The sequence below is a fragment of the Eleutherodactylus coqui genome, chromosome 3 (genome assembly GCF_035609145.1).
Source record: "Eleutherodactylus coqui strain aEleCoq1 chromosome 3, aEleCoq1.hap1, whole genome shotgun sequence".
Classification (NCBI taxonomy): domain Eukaryota; kingdom Metazoa; phylum Chordata; class Amphibia; order Anura; family Eleutherodactylidae; genus Eleutherodactylus; species Eleutherodactylus coqui.
Genome location: NC_089839.1, coordinates 109,142,051 through 109,168,987, shown reverse-complemented (window position 1 = coordinate 109,168,987; position 26,937 = coordinate 109,142,051). Strand labels below are relative to the sequence as shown.

Here is a 26,937-nt window from a genome sequence, read left to right as displayed (position 1 = left end):
TGCCTCTAAAAGTAGAAAGGTTTTAACAAAAATGGGGGTCACAATCTAATTCCTTTATCTCTATTTCACACACACAATTTCATGGGAGGCCAAATATTGTTTTATTAGAGCTAGTACAGGATGTGACAATGGCAGTGTCAGTCCAAGTAGCTGAAAAGAGGGCTGGAATAAAATAAAGGTGAATGATTGCACATAAGGCCTTATTCACATCAGCTACAAAACCGCACGATTGTGTAGCGCTACAAAAACGCATGTATGTGAAGCTCATGGTTTCCAATGGGTTCCTTCACATGAGAGATGTTTTGTAGCCTGAAAGATCCCATTGGGAACCATGGGCTTCACATGCGTGCGTTTTTGTAGCTCATGTGAATAAATGCACAAGTTATTATCTGATGTGTGAATAATACAATTAAAAAGGACAAACCATCAAAAAGAAGTTGTCTGGTTCAGAAAAATCTACTTTTAAATGCCCTCCAGCTGGATCTCCTGTGGCTGTTGCATCGGATTCCCCTGCAGAATTTCTCCTCTACACGTGGATGAGGTTTGAACATATTATTAGGAATTCAGAGTTAGGGCGCCTACCCACTGGAATTGCCGATTTTCGTGCGTGAAAAACGCAGCGTTTTTTGCGTGGTTTCCGCGCCTTTTTTGCGGCGTTTTTAGCGCCTTTTTCGCGGTGTTTTTCGTTAATTTCCATTGACAATCATGGGTGCATTAAGAGAAAAATAAGGAGACATATGCAACTGACAGTTCCTAGGTGAAAAATTGCAACGAAACGAAAAAAAAAAAACCAAATGGACAAGAACACATTCTATGCTAATTGCTCTTCAGAAAAAACGCAAAACGCAATTTAGCATCGCAGGAAAAAAAATCGCCTACCCACTTGCGATTTTTTTTCCTGTGATGTTTTGCGTTTTTTCTCAAGAGCAATTAGTATAGAATGTGTTCTTGTCCATCTGGGTTTTTTTTTCCGTTTCATGGGGTTTTTTCACATAGGAACTGTCAGTTGCATATGTCTCCTTATTTTTCTCTTAATGCACCCATGATTGTCAATGGAGGGCTGCAAAAAACGCCGTGAAAAACGCCGCAAAAAACGCGCGAAAACTTGCATTTTTTTACTGCGAAATTCGCAGCGTTTTTTTTTCTGCAGGGGTCTTTGGGCTATGGGACATGTAAAGCTAAAATCGCGATCACGCAAAATCGCGATTTTGCGCGATCGCGATTTTAACATTACAAGTCCCATAGACCCCTGCAGAAAAAAAAAACGCTGCGAATTTCGCAGTGAAAAAACCGCTAGTGGGTAGTCACCCTTATGGCTAAAACAGATTGGCGCATGTGCAAATACGCTCACTGGTATGGAGCGTATTATTGCATGAACCACATACATTTTTTTTACCTTTCAAATTTGTGCTATTGTGTGCCAGTAAAAAAAATGCTGAAAGATAGGTCCTGCCCTATCTTCTCGTACGTAGAAAAACTATGTGCGAGAAAAATAAGGCAAGTCCTTTCTTTTCTTGCGCTTAGTATTATTCACACTAGTCAAAACTAGACCATTGAAATCAATGGTTTTGCTTTGGCCCATTTTGCAGCCATGATTTTTACGGCCGCATAACGGGACTAAATAATGCCCGCCTGTTTAAGCCCTTAGGCTGGGTTCCGCAGAATTTCTGCATATGCGGCAAAACCTCTGACAAGCTTAATTTGATTTAGCGGTTATTGACACGTATTATGTGCGGTTTTTTTGCACGAAAAAGACGTGCGTTTAAATCCACCTTTTTTTAAACTATTTCCAGCGCTTTTTAGTGCGCATTTATCTGCGTACATGGAGGCCTATGGAGAAAAAAACGCTGCGGAAACATCCAAAGAATTAACACGCTGCGTCTTCAAAAACCATGACAGAACAACTATTCTGCACTGCAGAAAATTCCGTTCTGTGAGAACAGCTTTTTCTCATAACACATTGACTATGGCTTGCATTGCAAACGCAGCGGTTTTTCAGTCCTGCGAATCTGCAACAGCAAAACACAGCAAATCCGCAGGAATTCCGCCCCGTGTGAACCCAGCCTTAGGGCTCCTACAGACAGTTGGGTGCACAATTGTGCACGCTTTAGTGCAATGCATTTGCACCGTGAATAAGGTAGACTGGCACTCATATTGGTGCATGTTACACAGGGTACGTTTGAATGGGTGAGGGACACCCCCACCCCTGTCATGATTTAAAAAGTTATTTAGCCCAATGATATCCAGATCTGTTCTGTCTTTCATGGAAGTGCCCAGCATATTGGGCATTTTCGTGACTGCCATCAACTTCTATGGGGACCCTTGGTGCGTGTATGCAGAATGCATGCACAAGAAAGCAGACCGAGGATGAACCCAGTGTGTGCTGAAGGAACCCTTAATAGAGATCCATCAATCACTCACAGCGAAGGGTCACGTTGTGGTCCTGGGACCTGTAGTTCTCTGGCTCATCCAGGAGCATGCTGCTGCAGGTGTGGTTAATTTAATTGGATGATGGTATGGAGCCAATCACCATGTGTCTGTATATATAAATACAGGTTCATCTTGCTAGAGTAGTGGTTCTCAAACTTTTTCAGCAATGGAGCCCTTTTTGAAACAAAAGTTTCTCAAGGAGCCCCAAAGTGGGACAGAGGGTGTGGTCAAGCGATCTAAGGACCTTACTGGCCCCTACATTTCTCTTAAAGAACAGCCTCCAGAGACACAGGTACCCAACAGTGGCCCCAGTAGTAATAGTGATCCCACAGTGGCCCCAGTAGAAATAGTGACTCCACAGTGGCCCCAGTAGTAATAGTGACCCCACAGTGGCCCCAGTAGTAATAGTGAATTCCACAGTGACCCCAGTAGTAATAGTGACTTCCACAGTGGCCCCCGTAAAAATAGTGACTTCCACAGTGGCCTCAGTAGTAAGAGTGACTTCCACAGTGGTCCCAGTAATAATAGTGACTTCCACAGTGGCTTCAGTGGTAATAGTGACCCCACAGTGGCCCCAGTAGTAATAGTGACTCCCACAGTGGCCTCAGTTATAATATTAACCCCCTCAGTAATATTAACCCCACAGTAATAATATTAACCCCTTCAGTAATATTAACCCCACAGTAGCCACACTAATAATATTAACCCCTTCAGTAATATTAACCCCATAGTAGTCACAGTGATATTACCCCCACAGTAATAATATTAACCCCACAGTTACAATATTAACCCCTTCAGTAATATTAACCCCACAGTAGCTCCAGTAATAATATCCCCCCAACCCATATACTTACCTTCTCCTTGTAGTCAGCGCCGCTCTTCCTCTGATCAGCATTGATGCCGGGTGAACACTGACGTCAGTGTGTGAGCCAGAACATTTCCTCCCTTGTCCTCTTCTGTGGAACTACGGAGGAGAGGACTCATGGGAGAAGGATCCTGGGTGTACACTGACTTCAGAGTGTGCACCATGGTCAGTGTCGCTGCTTGATTACCGGCGGGGAACCTGCGGCAACCAAGCCGGTAATCACTACAGTGGTGAGCAGCCGTCAGCACACGAGACATGGGTTCGCCAGCACAGAGATTCTTGGTCGGAGCCCCTGACTATTGCTCGTGAAGCCCCAAGGGCTCTGCGGAGCACAGTTTGGGAACCGCTGTGCAGCTAGGGAGTGCTAGTGATTATCCATTTCTCATCCTTCCTTCTCAGAACTCAAGTGGTTTATGTTATGTATGCTTCTTGTTTAAGTTGTTTCCTTCTGTCTGAAGGTGTGGACTATGTAAGGTGTAAACAATGTCTTCTTAAGTGTATGTTTGTAGGTGTACAGATGTCTGGTGTGTATTATGTTGTATGTTGGGATGCCCTGTGTCTAGGTGTGCAGACACCTGATGTGTATTATGTCCTAGGTTGGTGTTACTGCTTTTATACTATCTAGGTTGCGACAGGTGGTCCCTAAGTTCCAATATGGGGCTGTCCTTATTGGGACAATCACTCCGCTTGTAGGCAGGGTTCCCTTTCCTGATCTAGTTGTCTTCTTAGTGTTGGGACTCACAGGATTACAAGGATCCTTGACGTGGGCTTGTGAGCTTATGTACTTTCGCCAAAATACTAACTAATATCTCATATTTATTGTTGTGTTAGTACTATTGGTAAGTATTTGGCCACCTGATGTTTGTGTAGGGTCTGATGTCCTTGTTTTGCCTTTTGCTGCTTGCATGTTGGGTTTTTGTTTGGTGTGAACAGTGTCCGAGTGTGTGTGTATATCTTTTTATACATCCATCCAGCCTTAAATATATTACTTCCATGCAGGCAAGGTGAATAAGATCTGCATGAACGTAACAGAAAGATTGTCTGTCACTGGGGGACGCAGCATGTCAATTCTTTATAGGGACAGCCCATTGATTTCAATTGACACCATGAAATGCTTTATTGCCCCTTCCTGCCAGGATCCTTCACAGATAAACTCTAATTGCTGGGGGTCTCAGCAGCAGAACACACTGTGATGATATTTTTCAGGAGAAGCTTATAGCAAAAAGGAGGTTGCCAAAATCAATTTGTTTAAACAGTTTGACTTAAACATTTAATAACCTCTCTTGTTTGCTGTATCAACTTGCAAATTTGGCTGTACAGTGCGACCAGCTTGCATGGAAAAATTAGAATTTGACAAGAGGGGTAACAGGTCAGTTATCTATTAACCAGCATTTGTCTCTTCAAACATCTGGACTTATTGATCAGAAATTGAATAAATAAAGATACATTAAATGTCAAATGAATTAATTTTCAAGGGAAAAGTTTAGACAACAATATGTTACTGATCACTTCTTTCAGCTTCAGTGGAAATATATTTTTAAAAAAAGCAACAGAAAAAAAGAAAAAAGATTAACAGATAATGAGAGCAGGAAAACAGAGACAAACAGCAAAGGACAAGGTCATTCTACAATAACACATACAGAATGAGAATGACAAAAAGAATAGTGCACATCCAGTGATCACACAGGACAGTGGAAAAGGACTTTGTATCTAATTGCTGGCAAATCTTCCAGGGCACAAAATACACTTCAATAAGCAAACAAAACTTAAAAGTTTGTTAAAGTATCTGATAAAAAGTTGCTAGCACTGGATACAAAAATTGCTAAATAATGAGGTTGTCAATGCTGTGATATTACTTTGTGCTAGACCAGTATGATCAGAAAGCATGCAAAGATGAAAATAAACTCAGATGCAATGACTTATGTCTAAATCACAGATAGTTATACAAATACCAATGATCAGTGAAATGCTTACTGTCATTTCTATAACACTGGATAATAAGCATACAAGGACATATAAGTGGTTATTATCATGTGGCTTAAAATCCACCAATTATACATATACTTACAGGATGTGTTAACAATGTTTGTCCCATACTTGAAAATCAAATTGTGCTCTCATTACTATTTAGTATTGCTTCATGCCAAGATGTCCCTCACAGCTTAGAATGGTCCTTTCTTTCATGGACACAAAAAGAACAACTTATTGAAAAGAGTAATCTAGCACACCACACTTTGATGGGAACCTGTCACCACCTCTCACCTTTTCAAACAGTTTGTAGCACAATATCAATCATGAAGAAAGCCTTCAAATGTGTATCTAGTACTGCCCATTAGTGCTTCCTACCTGTAGAAAAACGTTTTTGTTTTTTTTAAAATCCCGCACCATATACAAATTACATCTGAACATCCTAGTAGGTATACTCGGTCCATTGCAGCTGCTCAGAGTCTTCTGTGTAAACCAATAGACAAACAAAGTTGATACAAGGCAACGTAAAGCCTTTTGGTTATGACCCTCATTGAAGTAAAGCAACGTATTAGATAAGCGAAATAAAACACTTATAAAAATATTAAAATGACAATTATTTATACATTTATCTCACCATAGTGATCTTTATCATCCAGTTTAATTGCTTCTAACATTCACTTGACATACATTTTCTCATGGTCGAACTTTATAACGGCTTATTCCGACGTGCGCATATTGGCTGGGTTTTTACGCCCGGCCGATATACACTGTCCCTCTCTGCAGGGGGAGGAGGAGCGCTGGGCCGGGAGCACTGCACTGAGCTCCCGGCCCCTCTCCACCCTTGCCACTGTTTGCAATAGGAGGGGCGGTACGGGAGTGGAGCTAAGTTCCGCCCTGTCCCGCCCCCTCCCATTGCAAATAGGAGCGAGGGACGGAGAGGGGCCAGGATCTCAGTGCACTTAGCTCAACCGTTGTACCACACCTCCCATTGCAAACAGTGGCAAGGGTGGAGAGGGGCGGGAGCTCAATGCACTACTCCGGGGCCGGCCCACCTCCTCTGCCTGCAGAGAGAGACAGTGTATATCAGCCGGAAGTGAAAAAAAACCCGGCCGATATACGCACGTCTGAAGAAGCCCCTAGTCTTTTTTAAGCATATACAGTATATAACTATGCACAAGTCAGGGATCACTTCTATCATCTCTGTCTGTCATTGTTAAATTTTGAATTTCTACAGAGACTATTCAGTTACTAAGACAAATTCTACAATTTTTTTTTTAGTTTTTTCTTTTAGATTTCTTTAATCTAACGTTTGCTCATCTTCTTGTTCCGGTCCAGGATATAATAATCTGTATTTCATAGAAATATGAAAATGAAATATGAACAGCAATGATCTGCACTGGGAGGTAAGTAAGTGTGTGAAACAATATTTCCTGGCGAGAGTCGATGTTTAGGACATTGCTAGCTATTGGTTTTGAAGTTAGGCAAGTGCTGAAAGAGCAACCTTTCTTGTTCCATGTATAAATTTTGATTTCGACATATAGGACTTTGATTTAGAACAAGATTTACTATTCCATTACAACATACTGAAAGAACTTCACTGCTGTAATTGTGCTAAGCAAAACGAGAAGTAAAAATGGATTCTGAATGTCTGCAAAAGCTTGTATATCTAATATAGAGCACTATAGCCATCCTTGAAACAGTCAATTTATCAGGAAGTCAGTTTATTCTACTGCATGCAGGATGAATGGAGGGAGATACCAGCTGGGATGTATCAGATGTTAGTAGATAGTATGCCACAGAAAGTATCTGATGTCATTAGGGCCAAAGGAGCCCTAATGACATCTGATAACTATTAACATATGTGAATAAATACTACTTTTGATTATTGCTTAGGTGTCCAATTACTTTTGGTAGGATAGTGCAGAGGCTGGCTGGGAAATTTTAGCCTGATGGGCAAGCACAGAACACTGGCCCATCACTAGCGACCCACCCTTGGGGTATGTTCACACATGGCGGATTTGCCGCTGTTTATGCAGCAGAACAAATACCTGAAAATCCTCACCATTTTGTGTGGAGTTTAAGGCATATTTTGGTGTGCATCCACAGGAGATTTCACCCTCTTAACTGAAGGGGTGAAATCTACTGCAGATCCACAGCAAAATATGCACTAAAGATGAAGATTTTGGATTCATAGATTCTTGGTGTGGATTTTAGGCAAATTTTTCCACTGTTCAAAATCCTCTGAAAATCCAGTACACAGGATCATACTATTATGGTTTCGTGTCCTGGATTTTAGAGTGGAAACACACTGTCTGCACCCAGCCAAACCATAGCCACACAAATTATGGGCAAAATTTTGCATCTTGTAGCCACTGTGGGTGGACATGTATTTGCCATGAGTAGCCAGTTCCACTGTGTCCTTCCTGTTTATAAATATGGCACACAAACTAACCTCAGCTCATAAAAACAGCACCAAAACAAGTTCATACTATAACTACAACACCAGAACCAACCTCATAACATAAATACAGCACCAGATAAAAATTCACTACATAAATACAGTACTAGAACCAAGCTAATTACATAAATACAGTAGCAAAATCAAGGTCATAACATACAGTAGCAGAGCCAAGCTAATTACACAAATACAGTACCATAACCAAGGTTATGATATATAGAACCAGAACCAAGAGCATAACATAAATACAGCACCGAAACCCCTGAAACAATTTAATAAATTATATGTTTTCTATAGACCTTGTATGCGGTCCAACATAGTAATAAGACCACGTATGTGGTCCCACTTATTACTAAGGCAACCTGTATGGCTCCACTCAGTAATAGAACCCCTTCTGTTGCTGCACTCAGTAATAAGATGCCCTGGGTTCCTTCCCTGAGAAGTAGGACTGCCTTGGGCCCTAAATAGTAATACTATCCCCCTTTGTAGTGTCAAATAGCAATAGTGATATCACTGTGTCCTAAATAGTAGAACATTTCCTTTGTGTTGTTTGGTCTGCTCCTTAGTGCATATTCAGACACAGCAAACACCCAAATACACAGCAAGCTCCCATAGACTTCTATGGGAGCTAAAAAAGGGAGGGGCAGGAAAAAGAAGACAGCTCGCCCTAATTAGGCATTTAGTTGCCATTCTAAGCCATGGGAATGGTGTGAACGTGCATTTTGATCACCAAAATAAAGCAAGTGATCGTCGAGCATGGACATATCAGCCTGCAAATTGCTTTCTCTTCCATAAATGTTATTATTTGTGAATTTATGATCCTTACACGCGAACGTATTATGCATACGCTTATGTGAACAGCTTTAAATACGCAACTTTTGCTGGAAAGTCCAGTATGGCAAATCTTCATTCTTGGGATTATGCGGTGCATACGAGCGAATGTATAAATGCATACGGTCATGTGAAGGAGCCCTTATACTATGACTGAAAGGGATTTACTAACATGCTTGCTGCTGTCTGACACTCTGAGTCTCTGTACAATTGTACATAGCAGAGCTTCTTCACTGTCTCCCCCCAGCCGGAAGCAGTGTCCAGAGTAAAGTGTAGGGACTGGGGTGTAAAATCAATACAGTTATATTACCTGGTGCCATCCTTCTCCTCGTTTTACCATGGATCCACTTGTTCCTGGGGATCCTCTCGCTACTCGATTCACATTGTGCATCAATAGTCAGACATTGAGCAGCACTGGCCAATCAAAGCAATGTGTAATGTCTAAGACTATCGATGGACCACCAGTGCTCACTGTGTATTTGGGGTTTTCTCTGGTGCGGATTTGGCAACCACTGATTCGCTGCAGGTAGTCCATTGTGGATTGGTTGCAGCAGTTCCGGCCTGTGTGAAAGTACCCTTAAGAGCCCAGTGTGAGGGCAGGCTTAGCATATTGGCAACAAATTGGAAAGCTACTAGGGGTCATGTAGGCAAAATGTGATGTAAGCCACAGAACAGAAGGCAGCATCCTAATAATACATTCTAGTTCAGATGCTGTTTTTTAATAAAAGGAATATTCTTAAAAAAAATAAATGTATTTGCAAACACACAAGAGTAGTTTATTTACTCCATGTCACAATGTAGGTCTGTAGGCTCTACTTGTAGACACTTAAAGTCACTTTTCAGAGTATAAGATGTGTCTTCAGTTTCAAACACAGTTTTTTGACAAAGGGTCTAATGGAAACTGCAAGGAATCAAATATATCAGCTATATTAAAATGGCAGGTCTGTTCCATTCACAAATTTGCATCTTATTCTTTGATGCTGAAAATGCATTTCTAGTTGACGCATTGACAGGAGAGTTTTATGACTCCTTATTTGTCTGTAAAATGGTATCACACCATAAGCACAGACATCTGCTTCAGCGCTGACAAAGATGGAAAGAACTTTTTGGAGGGGTGAGTATGGCGTAACCTTCAGGCAAAGATGTCATATATGTGTTTGCCAAAAGAAATCTTAGTTTGTTGATAAGAACCAGCTTGTAAATGCGTTTTGAGTAGAGATGAGCGAGCACCAAAATGCTCGGGTGCTCGTTACTCAAGTCAAACTTTTCGTAATGCTCGAGAGCTCATTTCAAGTAACGAACCCCATTGAAGTCAATGGGGGACTCGAGCATTTTTCAAGCTAACCGATGCTCCGCATGGGGGAGGTTGTGTGAAACACCTGAAAACATGAGAAAATCATGGAAACACCACAGAAACGGATAGGGAACGACAGGGGCAGCATACATGGTTGCATCTGAGGCTCCCAGGTCGCACTATGAAGCCAAATTGGGGGCAAGAGCCTGGCGGTCACCCTCCTACCAATTTACTTGGGACAGGCCATTAGCAAGGCACACGCACTGGCACATCTTAGCTAAGCACCACACTAGCTGCAACCAAGGCCAATCACCACCTGCGGGTGACACCGCAGCCTCTTCTGCTGGGTTACATGCTGGCATTGCTGTCCAACCGCCCCGCACGAGCCTGTGTCCACAGCGCACACAAAATTTTCCCTGCGCAGCGTTCAGCTGGCCTCATGCCACACTCTAGCTTCATAGCCACACCACCCTCATGTCGATTTATAAGTGCGTTTGCGATGAGGAGGAGACACACACTGCAGAGGGTTGGCAGGGCCAGGCAGCGACCCTCTTCGAAAGGGGTGGGCAACAGCCCACAATGCTGATGAGAATTGATGATAAATTGACCTAGATCATAATTCCAATCCTGTGCCACCTCCGTCAGGAGCTGCAAACATGGGCATAAAGGGGACTCGGGTGCCAGCACTTCTACACATCTCCACATCTCCACAATGCAGCAGCGCATACTAACACCAAAGATTGGTTTGAAGCAGGAGGTGTCGCCAAAGTAGCCACCACAGGTATACAGTGACCCTGTGAAAGTCTCATGAAATCTGTTACGCTTTCTGTGAATGCTCCAATCCAGTATCTCGGATAACTGCGGTAGTTTGTAGCACGAGAGATAATACATGTCGACCAGCGCAGATACCCAGACCCCAAGCAGGAAGATGAGGTGGCATAAGAGAAACCGTGACCAAGCTAGGACCCGCAATACTCTGTGTGGGAAGCACGTGAGCGGGCCCAGGGTCATGCTCGGTCCCAGCCTCCACTTTGTGTGACCCAAGGTGCCGTAAGTTACATAGCTATGGGAAACCCATGTGTCCCCACACAATTTATTCTGTGTATGTGTCAGATAGCTAAACAACGCAATGGGGGAAGCCTTCTGTGCCCTACCCAAGTCATTCAGTGTATTTGTGCCAGATAGCTCAAACACTGCAATGGAAAATCTTTGTGCACCCACAGCATAGGCGAGCCCTTGCAACCCAGGGACAGTATTAAATATTAAAAAATCAGAGTGCCCACACATGGCAGAGTTTCACCCTGCCAAGGACCTCTGCCCACACTTCTGCTCAATTCATTCTTTGTATGCGTCAGATAGCTGCACACCTCAATGGGAAAGCTTCTCCGCCCTACCCAAGTCATTCAGTGTATTTGTGCCAGATAGGTAAAACACCGCAATGGGAAATCTTTGTGCACCCACAGCATAGGCAAGCACCTGCAACCCAGGGACAGTATTAAATATGAAGAAATTAGAGTGCCCACACATGACAGAGTTTCACCCCGCCAAGGACCTCAGCCTCTGCCCACACTTCTGCCCAATTCATTCTTTGTATGCGTCAGATAGCTGAACACAGCAATGGGAAGTCTTTGTGCACCCACAGCATAGGTGAGCCCATGAAACTCAAAGACAGTATTACACATGAAGAAATCAGAGTGCCCATACATGGCAGAGTTTCACCCCGCCAAGGACCTCGGCCCACACTTCTGCCCTAGTCAGTCAGTGTATTTGTGCCAGATAGCTAAAACACCACAATGGGAGAGCTGTCTGCACCCTACTCAAGTCAGTCAGTGTATTTGTGCCAGATAGGTAAAACACCGCAATGGGAAGTCTTTGTGCACCCACAGCATGGGCGAGCCCATGAAACTCAAAGACAGTATTACACATGAAGAAATCAGAGTGCCCACATATGACTACGCTGCAGACATAGAATGGTATAAGTGAAATGGTTTGCAGTGGCCCAGGAAATATTAGAGTACTGTTTAGCGATGAGATGTCTGCCTAATGCACTGCAGACATAGAACGGTATAAGTGAAATGGTTTGTAGTGGCCCAGAAAATATTACAGTACTGTTTAGCGATGAGATCTCTGCCTAATGTACTGCAGACTGAGAACGGTATAACTGAAATGGATTGCAGTGGCCCAGGAAATATTAGAGTACTGTTTAGCGGTGAGACCTCTGTCTAATGCACTGCAGACATAGAACAGTATAAGTGATATGGTTTGCAGTGGCCCAGGAAATATTAGAGTACTGTTTAATGATGAGATCTCTGCCTAATGCACTGCACACTGAGAATGCTATAGCTGTAATGCTCTGCACAGGCCTAGATGCTTTAAAAAGAAAAAAAAAAAGGGTGCACTACTGCTCTCAGCCAGCCGCAACAGTAATGCACACATTGAGTAGTAGCCCTTAGAAGGACCGTTGGGGTTCTTGAAGTGAGGATCCTACTCTAGATCCTACTCGTATACTTTCCCTATATCAGGAGCAGCATTTTCCCTAACTTCTGCCAGCATGCGTCTGAGGCGAGCCGTGGGTGGGACCAGTTTAAGTACTCGGTGGTCACCTGATCGGCCCAGCCATTCACTGCTGTTGGCAGGCAGAGGGCTGGCACATCACAGCAGGAAGTGGTAATGCCTTTCCCGCATGTTTATTGGCTAAAAATGGCACTAAACATGCGGGGAAGGGAAATGAAAGTGACTCGAGTACCGAGCATCTCGAGTACCCTAATACTCGAACGAGTAGCAAGCTCGGGCGAGTGTGTTCGCTCATCTCTTGTTTTGACGATGTGAACCTCTTCCTAAGTACTTTATAAGCTGGTTCTTATCAATAAAAGATTTCTTTTGGCAAAAACATATATGAAATCAACTTTGTCTGAAGGTTTTGCCATATTCACCCCTCTAAAAAGTTTTTTCCTTTTTTGTCTGTGTTTTCATAGATTTACCATATGGATAGAACATTTCATAGGGGAGCTGCACCTTCCTGTGAAAATAAAAGTCTTCTCCTTCCTATCCCTGCTACCAAACTCCAGGTTCCTCACTTCAGACTTTTTCATACTGACGTTGCTCCACTTCATCTTTTTCTTCTATTTTTACACCTGTTACAGCGTTATCATTCTTGGTTAATGTTCGTATTGCAAACTAGTCAAAAGGCAAGTAAACTAGAAAGAAAATTTCTACCCAAACATAAATCTGGCCATGTTGGTGGTCACTTCTGAATGACCTTCTCAGAACCTTGTACTTGATTGACCGTGCTGACAGCGTGGCCTTTAGTTTCTGAGCAGCTAATTCAAAGGTGACAATGAGTATGGCCATATTTCCTGCTGCTCATTTGGCAATATGTCTGGTATTCAGCTGTGAACATCTATTGCTATCAGGAAACATAAGAATCCAACAAATTAGATTTTCTTCACCTGATTCTTTTCCTCTCCTTGGAGATAAGTGAGGCCTCAAACTATATAGGTCTTTAAATTATAATCTCTTAAAGGGAAGCTTCACATTGTAAATGCAATCCAGTCTGCAAGCATTCTGTTATAGATCAGAAGGAGTGGAGTAGCCTGATATATAGTTTTATTGTGAAAGATTCAGTATAACTTGTATTATATTCATTTTTGCTCATTTTGGGTTTAGAGGTGCAGTTGGTGGTCCTATCAGTGATTGACAACTACCTCTCTATATATGTGAAACACAGATAGCTGTCAGTCACTGATAGAACCAGCCATTGGACTGTTCAGCTCAGAATGTGCATAGACTTAAATTAATTAATTACAAGTTAGGCTTCTTATACACAGATGATTTAACAGTTGCACCCAAGATTCTTGGGTGCCATTTGCATCAGACAGTAATTGGACATCCTGTCTGTGTGCTGTCTGATGTACTGAATACCGCGCATCGACATGTTTTTTCCTTTTTTTTACTCGGACTATTTCAAATAATCGGGTGTTTTTTCAGTCTAATGTGTGACTCACGTGTGACTCACGTGTTTGCGCAGCATATTTGTCACAAAAAACTTGTGTGCACAATACACAGCCAATAAAACTCATTAATTTCAATAAATTTGCTCACATAAGCGTATTTAGGCATGCATTTTCCTTGCTCAAATTAATACGCAGCATGCTCTATGTGCGCAGGGAAGAGCATAAATTGTACTAATTACATCAATTGCCCATTTCAATGAATGGGAACGTGGTTAAGTGCCTTTTTGGTGTATGTAAATGCGCATGATTTGCATGCACAAAAAGTACAGTAAAACACACACGTGCAAATATCCCAAGCCCAATTGTGCCAATACACTGCACAAATGTGTGCGTAAATATGCTTATAGCATAGCATTTTTCCCCATAAAACTATATATCAATCTGCTCAGCTCCTCCTGCTGTATAGCATGTTACCTACAGTTTGAGCTGACAAGTTCTCTTCACACTGTATTAGTTCTAGCTTTTATATAGTGCCTAATAGTGTGGTTCCCATGGGCATACCATCAGGGATTGCAGGGATCGCAATGGCAACTGGGCCCCTGCAGTGAGGGAGCCCAGAGATCGCCATATACATAGGTACATTTAGTGCATTAGCCTCTGGTTGCACTGTCGGCCGCACCACACCAATCACGTGACTGGCAGTGCGACCAGGGAGGAAGCAGAAAAGAGGACAGGAAGAGGAAGCAGCGAAGAGGAGGTGGGAGCCCTACATGCACGGAGTGAAGCAGGATGATGATGTCATCCTGTACACAATGTACAGCGTCTGCATGCCCTGCTGCTCTCCTTACATGGAGAAGTGGTCCAGGCCCCTGGCTATGTATCTATATATTTGCCTGTCTGTCTGTCTATCTATCTCTTTCTTTCTCTCATATCTCTCTCATAGCTATCAGTCTATCCCTCTCATATCTATCTCTATCTCTCTCATATCTATTTCTATCTCTCTCATATCTCTCTCATATAGCTCTATCATCTCTCTCTCATATCTATCTATGGCTGGTATAAGTCATACATCTTGCTGTATATACTGTATATAATTGCACATTTTACACACAATTAAAAACACATCAAAAACACATGTGGTTTTTAATAGTTTATGCAGTTTCTTAAAAACGTATATGGTCTTTGAATACAGCATGTGTTTTTTTAGGTGTTTTTCTTTATTGTCGTTCAAAAGTACAACAAAAAACATGAACACACCCTAAGGCCACTCTCACACATGCGTTCAAAAAACGCAGCTTGAAATCATGGCATTTTTACCACAATTTCGAGCGGCAGTTTGGAATGCATGGTACAGCACTTTTTAATGCATCCCATCATTGTGATAGGTGAGGAGGTGCATTAAAAATGCAAAAATGCAATAATAGAACAGGCAGCTCTTGAAAATCTTGGTGTTGGAAAAACCGCGTTCGAGCTCAGGTCTGAGTAGCTCTATTAAAATCAATGGGAGCATTGTATCATGGTTAACATGGCGCTCAGGACGCAGCGCTAATAGTGGTAAAAAGCAGTGTGTGTGTGAGTGGCCTAAGAGGCTACAAACAAATTCTCATGTAGTGCAGGAAATTAATCATGTTTGGAAAGATTACGCTAAGGGGAAAGATCATGTATGGAAAATCGTTTTGCAGCTGTATGCAGCATAATTTAGGCCTCATGTCCACGGGGAAAATCAGGCCCGCTACGGATTCTCCATAGAGAATCCGTAGCGGGTCCCCCCTGCCCCGCGGACATGAGCGCTGAAAAGAAGAATTAATAAAAATTAACTAACCCACAGCGGACCGGGCATGTCTTCTCTTCCTCACGGCCGGATCTTCTTTCTTCGGCCGGCGGATGTATTCGGCACGTTGGCGGCGTGCCGCGCGCATGCGCCGGGCACATCCGCCGGGCCGAAGCAAGAAGATCCAGCCGTGAGGAAGAGAAGACGTGCCCGGTCCGCTGCGGGTAAGTTATTCTTATTTTAGGTCTCCCGCAGATTTGGACGGCCTCCATAGGCTTCAATAGAAGCCTGCGGAAGCCATCCCCGCGGGAGACCCGCACGAAAATGGAGCATGTCCCGTTTTTTTACATGCTCCATTTTTTTAAATTCCCTTTTATTGACCATCCGTGGGTATTTATCTACCCGCGGGTGGTCAATGCATGCCTATTGGGTGCGGATCCGCGGGCGGGAGAAGAGTTAAAATCCGCTGGGGATTTTAATTCTTCTTTTGCCCGTGGACATGAGGCCTTAGGCATAGGTATGGGTACGTAGGGGGAGGGGCCTGAGCTGAACTTTTTCATCTGAGCCCTTGAGCCTTTAGTTAATCCCCTGGTGATTCCTGTACAATTATAATCATATGCTGTACTACCCAATGCATCTGGTAAATCTCATGATTTCAAACAAGGAAATTGCAATTTTTAATGTCATTCTAGCAGTAGCCAAATATAAAAAGCCAAAGGAACAATAGTACGATCTTAACCATTGAAATCTCAGAGCTGCACTACTTTAGTTGGCTCGCTACGCTATTAAAACAGTTTATATACAATATTAAACTTTTTTTTAACTATGTTACAAAAAAGAAAGTGCTAAACCAAAATCTGTAATGTAGAGGATTATGAAGAATTCTGAAATCTTTCTCTAATCTCAAGAATGTCAGAGTTCCTCCCCAGGTCTAGGAGAGATTTACTCCTCACATAGCGAGAATACCACACTAAATAGTAAGGAAGAAGTCCACGTATTGGCTGAGAACATATCTCTTTTGCAGCCATGAGTACATTTTAGTCACTTAATTTTCAGCCCCCTTAAACTGTGACAGAGAAAATAGTAAATGTCAAGGTCTACGATTTTTATATAAAGAATATAATCGTGTATTTGCTTATGCCATGTATCCTAAGAGTCATTGAGTAAAGAAGCATCTCACAAGGTCAAACTAAGGCTCATCTCTTGGTAAATACATTGTACGTGAACAAGGTCATATGAGGATTTACCATTCTCCTGGAACTACGACAAAGGACCTTAAAAAGAAGATCTGACCTTTAATATAATTAATTCTTAGATACAAGATGCTTTTGAAGAAATGATACAATTTCTAGGAAGGTGAAACTGACCTCTTACTATACAGGCTATCTCCAAAAATGCCTTTCTGAAATAGTAACAAGCTGCAGTAAACTTACAAGCTGTAGATTTACAACATATGTGTTACATTCACGTGCAGGAATTACTCACCTTGCCTGCGGGAACATACATAACCCCTAAATTGACATTAACCCTTTCCAATCCAAATTGTATTCTGGTTTTCCTAGGGGGGTTTACTCTTTCTCTGCTGTTATACAATGGCCCTATACGCTGGCTAAAGCTAGTACTGCATGAAGTGACAAGTTGGATAGGCTCCGACAGCAGAGAGGCTGGCAACATACAGTAAGAGAACCCCGATGGATGTCTTCCAACATCGGAGCTGTACAGCCTTAAATCATAATGTCTTCAGACATCAGACAGTGGATTGGAAAGGGTTAAATATATGGATATAAATAGACACCACTTGGATATACAAAACAACTGATACTTTATTAGACGAGACAAAGTATATAATACACATACATTGTCACCCCAAGAAAGAAATATCTGACCTTGGACTAAATCAAAAGGGGAAACTTGACTATAAGTGGAGAAATCATCCCGAAAAGGATGACCTCACATCAGGAACCTGGGGCCAAACTGTCTCTCTCTAAAAGGCAGCAGTGGCACGAATGACACAAAATACAAACTCCAGCAAATAGAGCAATATGAACAAAGGCAAATCCCCAAGACCAGGGAACAGATCAGGCAAGACATAGTTCAGGCCAGGCGTGTGCACACCTACAGATGGAGGGGAATTTAGGTATCTGCTCACTTATGGATGGGAAGAGATTCGGACAGAAACATATGCATGCTATCACCAGTGTTCAGACAGGAGCTGATGAGGTGTAATGACCAGCATCCTTTAGTAGGAGGGGCTGGTATTTATTTGCACAAACCCATTGTGATTGGCTGCTTGGAGCAATCCAAATAATCAGCCAGCCAAATAAACACACACCTGCAGCAGTGCGCTTCTTGATGTGCCTGGTACTACAAGCCCCAGAGCACAAACTATCACAAACATGATAATATGATACTTGAGGCTCTCTCACACATGCACTTTTTACTGTGATTACCACTACGTTTTAAACACCGGGGTGACTACGGTATATTGCTCCCATTGTTTTTGCCTAGCGCATGTGCGAGAGCGACCTCAATTGGTTAAAATTTTGCTGGTTTGTAGCAAAGTTGAATGACAACCAATATGGCTGGTACTATTGTTCGAGCCGGGAGTGTAATTCTAGAATGCATAACTTTATATTGCCTACTGATGGACAATCCTTTACACTGACCAAAATTCAAATACGTTTTGATTGTTTATCATATGTTTTGTTGATTTTAGGCGACCATATCTTCACAAGATAGGCCCTCTTCTCACAGGGTTTTTTTTTTGCATGAATTCTTACATACATTCCGCATCCTAATCCACATCATTATTGCATCGCATTGACATCAATAGGAATGTGTGTCACGCTTTCTATAAGAGCAGAAGAAAAAAAACAAGTGCCATGTTCATTCTGGATATGGATTCCAAATCAGAAAATTCACATGCAGATTTATCTCTTGTTCAAATTTCTGTGTCAGAAATTTGCTGTAACTACGTGGATTTCTGACATGGTGTTTCCTTAAAATTATCGTCAGTAATTTGTGTGAATGAGGACTTTAATAGATTTCAACCCTGTAGGATTATTTTAAATACCATTCCACATAAATCTATTTCATTTTTTGTACCCTTAGTAGCTTCTAATTTTTATCATCCACCTTTTATGAGACATAACTATGTGTGTGTGTGTATATATATATATATATATATATACACAAGGAGGTACCCGAAAGAAACAGAAATACTCTTATTAGTATTAAGCATTTTGTTTTTTACGAAAAACAGCATGACCCCCATGCCTCACCCTCCTGTTTCACCGAATGTCTGTGCCATTTTTTTTTAGTAGTGCTTTGAACAGTGGAAAAGAAAACAAAATTTCACAACTGCATGTTGTTCGGATGAATCAACGATCACATCATACTTGAAAAACTGAACAACTTGCTGAAAAAAAATCACTGGAGCCAAATGCAACTTTCCCCAACAACGTTGGCTGACGTACCATCTCTGAACTGTTCCATAGACAATCATCAAGCAACATAAGCTTGTAGTAGTAATGTCCCACCCCCCAGATGAAGATTCCTGTTTCTTTTGGGTAGCCCCTAGTAAATATAAAGAATTCATTTCTGTCATGATATTCCGAGACCCATAACTACTCTTATTTTTGCATTAATGTGGCTGCTAGAGACTGGAGGACTTGTTTTTTTGCAGATTGAGCTGTAGTTTTGTATTGGTACAATATTTGGGTACATATGACTTTTTGATTACATTTTACTTATTTTTTGGGGTGAAAGACAGGGTGAACAAAAAAACAGCAGTTCTGGCATTGCATTTTTATTATGGTATTCACTATGTAGAATAAATGATGCAATATTTTTATAGCTTGAACTTTTAAGGATATGGCCATATCAATTATTTTTTATTGCTTAGATTTTCTGAGGGTAAAATTGGAAAAGCAGGTTGGCAACTAATCGGCACTCCACCAATGCATTATGGGGTGGGAGGGAGCAGGTCCCCAACTAACAACTTAGATGCTGCAACATTGACTACAGAATCTAATAGTTAAATGTCCACAACTAGAGTTATTTCTGATTCTAGCATTTGAGAGCAAGTGTCAACTAATTAGCACAACCAGCACAAACTGGACACTGAGTGGACTCAGCTCCCAGGCCATCTAAATAACTGCCTTGCAACCTCCTATATGATGTACGTCTAGGTTATAAATACTTAAATGGTTAAGTACGTTCTCTAGAGAGAAACAGCAGTAAAACCAAAAAATTGAAATATAAATAACTATATTGATTAGTGATAAAGTTGTTGCTTCTTCAGGTGGTGGCTTTCATAACCACATTATGTAAGGGAATGCTACAGGGCAGAACATGTCAAACTAATCTCATTGATTTTTTTGGCAAGGTCACAAAAGTGATGGATGAAGGTGGTGCCATGGAGAGGGAAGGAGCTATTCCTCTGCGAAGTAATCAGTTAGTTGTCCTCCACAATAATCACAGTCATCTACTCCACCGACCTGCACTGATCACAGTCACAGGTGCCATCTCCCCCCCCCTCCACCTGCAATATTCACAGTCGCAGGAATTGTCATCCACTCACGCAATAATCATGCCGGAATCATCTCATCTGCCAGTGATTACAGCTGTTCTCTCCATCCACCAACAGCGATCAGTCATACAAAAGCAAACCCTCACTGGAGTCAAAATCAAAGGAGCTGCTCCTCTTCTCTTTCCAATAGTGATCACAGTCATCTCCCGTGCCTACAGTCAGTGGAACTCACTTTCCCAGTAAGCGCTGTTGGTACAGTGTATATTATATACTTGAGGCAGGATGTGCTGGGGTAAAGCTTTGACCAGGAAGTGTGTATCAAGTCACTTGGACTTAGGGAGTTTTTCCCTCAAGCCACCTGTTGGTGCAGCAGCAGGATGGCTCACAAATGGTGACAAGATTGAACAATCTTGTTACCCTTTGAAAATTCATAGTTATATTGGCAACCAGTCTGGTCACTATGTGGAGCATTGTGTAAAAAGCTCTAATGAGACCATATCTGGAATACTGCATGCTGTTATAGAGCTCTCAACTACAGATAGACAATGCTAAAATAGAAGACATCCAAAACTAGGATACAAAAATGGAAGAATGTTTTAAGCATAAAACTTATCAGAAGAGACTTAAAGAGCTCAAAGGGGTTGTACAGAAAACTCAAAAACAAAAATGGCTGTCCACACAGCCTCTGAGTAACCTGTCCTAGAATGTAACTAGGACGGAATAATGAGACCTGAGGGATGATGAAATGGAGCCATGGGGAGAGTGAAGCGTAATAATCTTATTCTTTACTCCTGCCAGGCTGACTGGCAATAGACTGACAGGAAAGAACAGTGTGGTTTTCCCCACACAGCTTTGTGCTTTCCTCTTCAGGTCTCATCAATCTGTCCTAGTTACATTTTAAGATAGGCTTGTAAGAGGCTGCATGAAGGGCAGCCATGTTTTATTCATTTTATGTACAACCCTTTTAATTTATATAGTGTTGTGTAAAAGGGGGGATATAAAGTGCCTGCTTACATACTCCTTTACCCTTTCATGCACACAGACACAATAATCACTCATGGATGCCCAGGCACATGCTTCCATGTATTCATGTTTGAACCTCCACTCATGCGTTCATTGAAGTACCGGGTACAGCCTTCACTTTCTTAGTCACATATATGTACATGTCAAATCCACCTATTAAAGGGGTTTTCTGATACTTGGAATAAAGTGACTGAGTGCGTGGAGAGCACAAAATAATAAGCTAAGGCATACAATACTCACCAGTCAGTTCCCCCCCAGGTCTATAGTAGCAGCTCTGGTCCCTGCCACTCTGGTTCAGGAAGTTGCTACAGCAGACATGTGCTTTTCATTGTTTCATTGTGTGTGTGACCACTTAGCCAATCACAGACTTCAGTGGTGACTCTGCCATGAATGGCATGTGACCACTGAAGCCCCTTTGACCTGCTGTCACAAATTCTTAACTTTAAGGTACCATCTGGTGCCCCATTTTTGTGGGGAATATGATGCATTCCGTGTGACCCAACAAGCCATACACTCCTACTTCATTCTAACAATTTTTGCAGACCTTGTATTCGCTAACAAAAGCCTTGTCTTCCATGCCGTTATAGCTTCAGTAGAGAGAAGGTTAAATAAGAAGACTGTTATATGTCACCAGCTCTTCTTTCCTTTAAATTCTATAGAGAAAAATCCTTCTTGGAACCTAGTACTGGAGTTTACAATTTTACTTACAGTAGGATTAAAAAGAAAAAAGTATCTTATATTATAAAAATAGCTTTATATTCTGCTTAGAACATATTATCTCTCTATGTTTATTTTATGTTCTTTGCCAAAAGCAGCAAACTAAACTTGGGATTACACATCAAGACAAACACTAATTGCTACAACTAAAGCAATCGTGGTTTGCTACCTGTAATACAAGAATAGACAGAAGGGAAATTCTAGAACTGAATATATCAACATTCTAGAGTAAGATTTCAAACCTAAATTAAAGGAGACTTAAGGCAAGGGCACATTTCTCCTGCTAATTTTCCCCTTCTCATCGCTATCCAATTGAAATGTGAAACAAAAAATATCATATAGTTTCCCAACACATTTTGCTCAAGTATTCCTAGCTGTCATTTTAGCCAAGCAAGATGGTGGTGGCATGCAGGCAATGTGAGTCACCAACCCTTCTGCAGTACAGTGGGTGACTTTTCTAGTCTCCACAAACATAGTCACCTCCTGGTTATGCTGCTTGCCACCAGGCAGGCACCTCATGATATTCATGTAATGGCTAGCAAGTAGAATACTTGCAAACATTTTACACTAGGGGTATGTAGGACTATTGCTAATAAGTACAGCAGGAAACTGGTTTCTTTAACTAGAGTTTTACATTAAAGCATAGTCTGAATATTCAAGATATTCAAGGAGTTTTAAGATTGATACTATATTTTGTACATATTTAGGAGCATTCTAACTTTATATTTACATTGGAATATGTATGTAGCAAAAAATCCCCCTATCGCAACACTTGCCACATTCAGACCTAGCAACTTAATATACAATGGGCATTTAGCACTCACAGGGCTCATCAGCTTTTAGAAATAAAGGTAGCATTGCTACCCACTATACTGTATACAAGGTATTCTTTGAGCCCTCTGCATAAAGCTATGGAAAAAGCGCTTGTAAAACATGTCTGCTTTCTCTAGAGGTTGTGCAGCCATTTGCAACCGCAGGATATCTAAAAGGTCCTGCGCAACTGTTCATGCAAGAGCTTTTAACATGGTACATGTTTAAGATACACTGCAAATAAAAGAAATACACAATGTTTATCCCAGTGCAGGGCCCAAGAGGGTGCTGCATGGTACAGGTCTTCAGAAAACAGCAGAGATCATGCACCAACCCCTCGGGCCTTTCAATAAGACGGAGCATTGTTCATCAGTTTTGCCTGGAATGTTTCTTTAAAACCCAGAACTATACACTGTGAATTGAAGGGATTCTTCCATTTCTAACAACTGATAAGATAACCTACCTGCTGGATAACAGATCAGTGGAGTCCAATACCCAGCATCCCTACCAATCAGTTGATCACCAGGTCCACTGTTCTTGTATATGGAGCTGCTGTGTTGCTGGAAACGTACATGTTTGTACATTGTATACTGGTTGAAAGAGGTACTGTAAGCTGAGTCCTATTAACTTCAATGGACTCAACCTGCAGTACCAATCTGGGCCGCTGCACAATGTATGGAGCTGTGCATTTCCAGCAACACAGTAGATTAATACGCTAGAACAGCTGCTCAATAGTTAGAAATGGTAAAATCCCTTTAAGGCATTTTAATATATAAAATATCAGAATGTATGAACAACACTGAGTCTTTATTGCAATAAAGAAGAATAATGTACTCGGGTAAGATTCAGAGCTGTAATCTTGGCCAATTGGTTGTCACCCAGCTTTTCCGGAAACAAGCTGAACAAAACCTTTAGGTGTAGAATCTAAATAAAGTATTGGCATTCTTAAGAAATAAGGAACATGTCATCAACATCTTTTAGCAACAATGTTACTTGTTTACTAGAAATCATGAAGACTATTCTCATATTTCTTAGTGTAACAGATTGGACAACCAGTTTAACTGTAGTAAACCTCTCTGCTGTATTCATAATCCACTATTACTTTACTTCCTTGTTTTACCTATGAAATAATGATATACTATATCTGTGTGTCAAACTAAAGAAAAAAATACATTTAATTTACTTACAGTGAACGTAACATTTATAATACACTGAGGTAAGCGAAGCTGCAAAAGTATGTGGACTTTAGTGATGAATGCAGACTGAGGATATTATTACTATTGTGTTTTGTAAAATCCTTAAGCATCTGGCATCCATTTTTGGTTGCATTGCATGAGAACCAGATACATTCCACGAAAGACAGAAATATCCATGATGAATCAATCATTTGGTAACAAACTGAATGCTAGAGTTAAACATGTTGCTGATGACCCCTCAATACTGTTTATCCGAAAACTAGTTTAACTTTTTCTAATACTAACGATAATAAACACATACATATGTACATAATATTGATCATACATAATACTGATTACACATACTTACTATTGATACATAAATAATACTGATTATGTATACATGCATACAACGGATAATACATACATAATAGTAATAATCTTTAGTTGTATAGCGCCAACTTATTCTGCAGCGCTTGATAATACAAACATACGTACTTCTGATAATACATAATATTACTGATAATACATACATGCATAATACTGATTGTATGTATATATGCATTATCAGTAGTACTACTGATAATGCATGCATACATAATACTGATTATACATATATGCATACTACTGATAATATATACATAATTCTGATAATACATACGTACTACTGATAAAATATACAAACATAATACTGATAATATATAGCCACAATAATAATATAATCTAATGATACAAGCAACTGTCTACAGGGCTGTATGTTGCCATAGAAGGGTTAATGCCGGCATGACAAACAAAGCTCACTTTGTCACAATGACCTGGTGCCATCTGGTAGGTGTATACATCATATTATTACTACAAAATGTGTCAGAAAGCTTTGTACGTTCCCAATTCAAGCACTTGGTCACTTTGTACAAACAATCATTCCCGCCATGTATACATTGTACACTATGTACATAAAACACGTGAGTTAAATCTGCTGCATAGAAACCATTTCTTCATACACACAATTCACGTCTTTTGATGTTATCATATTAAATTCAGCTGTAATAAGTTACTTCAACACAGTAAGAAATAAAACAGAAATGTCACTGCTTGATTAGTATGAACATATGAGTCTTTCGAAATTGCAAAATAAAACAGTCAAATAATATATTTCTTTCAAAATAGAATGGCTCAAATAGAGAAAATCAAAGATAAGATTGTTTGGTAATGACTAATTTCTAGAAATAAAAAGGAAGTGACATCAGATAATTCTGTCCGCAATTACTTTTCCACTCTTCCTTCAAGTAACATTATTATGCCAATTAAGTTGCCACAAGAATTCTCAAGAAATCTGCAGCATTCAGCTGTAAATGTCTTAAAAGAAGCATCGTAATTGGTGAGAGCTTCAGACTTGTATGGACAGTTATAATAAAGAGCATCAGTTAAGATAACTAATTTGCCTTGGATATCATCTTTGATATAAAGTCATTACATAGTACATATCTTGGATGAAATGTAATGCGTACTGGTAGGTTATGCAGTTCAGACACATTATGCAGTATAGACAGAGATAACATAGATAACCGTCATTGCATTCACTTTTATTCAGTCCTCTTCTTTTCTTCTTATTACTTGTGCATTATGTCTCCCGCCGAATAGAGAACTGTAATGTTTTATGCATTAGCAACAAATCATTTTCCTTAACTGCATCCCAGTATTTGTACGATCATATAACTTAACAATTTACTCGCTCTGTATCTATTGTACCATCCATAATAATGTCCATTGTGTTACAAATTATAATTCTGTTTATTTATGAACTGATTTGCTATGATGACGTACGGGGAACATGTAAAGAAACTCTTCTAAAATGCTTACAAAAACTTTTAAAGCAGCTTATACCGTATCACAAAATATCAGACACATATAAGGTTAATAGATCAGTAATAATTTGTGATTTCTTTAGGTTATTTCAAATAGGATTTTTAAAGTTAACCGAATATATGAAAGCATTTAGCTTCTTTTAGCCTTGTAAGGCCTTTAATTTACACACAATAAGAAATGCAAACTTAATGGTATGAATTTAGGTTATAATACATAGAAGAGAATAGATGTGAAGGTTTATTGCACTATTATTGCCCTCGGTGGGAAATTTTACTCTACTAGCTAACACAATACCAAACTTTTTTTCTGTTTACTGCACTGACATATAGTTTATGAAATGGGAGGATTTAGTAAAGAAGAACACAGAAAAGACAGAATTTCTAGACAGAATATATATTTTTGAACTTACCTGTAGTATGTTGGTGGTGCTGCTTCTCTTACTCCAAAGGAGGTTTGTTCACTCTCCAGATAGTATGGTACCTGCTGGCCATGGTGGTGGATAAACGGTGAGATCTGTGGGGCTGTTTGTAGAAAGACTACAGGACTTGGTGGCACATTGTTCAAGGAATGAAGCCCAGCCAGACTGCTTGATCCAAATGTTTCAGAACTTGCTGCATAACTTAAGCTGGCAGAACTGTAAACCGGTGCAGTAGCAGCAGTAAAGTCATAAGAGGTGCCCTCTGGGTAATTAAAAATCCCCGTCCTATTGCTCTCCACATACATTTCACTGAGGGGTCTCTCTAGTGGTAACTTCAGTGGTGGTCTGCTTACTGTCTCCAGTTCTGAGGCTTGAATCTGATGCAACAAGGTTATTCCAGAAGTTTTGCTGTGGAGGGGCATGGTTATCACTATTGGCAGCGAGAATGTGGCATGGCTGTTGACGGTCTATTTGCCAGGTTTGAGTCAGCACATGGATAGACACCTGAGAGCAGAACACAACCTGATGTTAGTCTGATCAGCAATCATGCTGTAGCTCAGCACTGCACAGGTATTCAGCAAGCTCTAGAAAGGAGGAGGTGCAAAGAGAGCAGAACACACCATCAAAAATCCGTCCTCCCTCTTTCTAACTGATCCTTTCTCTTTCTAACCTCGAGTCATTTTTGTCCAAGTTAATCCACACAACAATGTTGGCACTGTACCAAGCGCTGCTGTCTTTAATTGACATTGGTATGTCACATCTGTATGTCACAACTGGATTATTTTAGCTTTGATGGGGGTTTTTTTGTTGCTTTTCCTTGTGCTATT

General features: G+C 40.8%; 1 protein-coding gene across 1 annotated transcript in view; it reads right to left on the bottom strand.

Moving 5' to 3' along the window:
* ESR1 (estrogen receptor 1) overlaps positions 1 to 26,680 on the bottom strand; it is a 172,941-nt gene extending 146,261 nt beyond the window's left edge. Inside the window, exon 1 of the mRNA XM_066594552.1 lies at positions 26,102 to 26,680. Coding sequence (XP_066450649.1) covers positions 26,102 to 26,532 — 431 coding nt within the window. The 5' untranslated portion in view covers positions 26,533 to 26,680. The remainder of the gene's footprint in view (positions 1 to 26,101) is intronic.
* Positions 26,681 to 26,937: the final 257 nt, after the last annotated feature.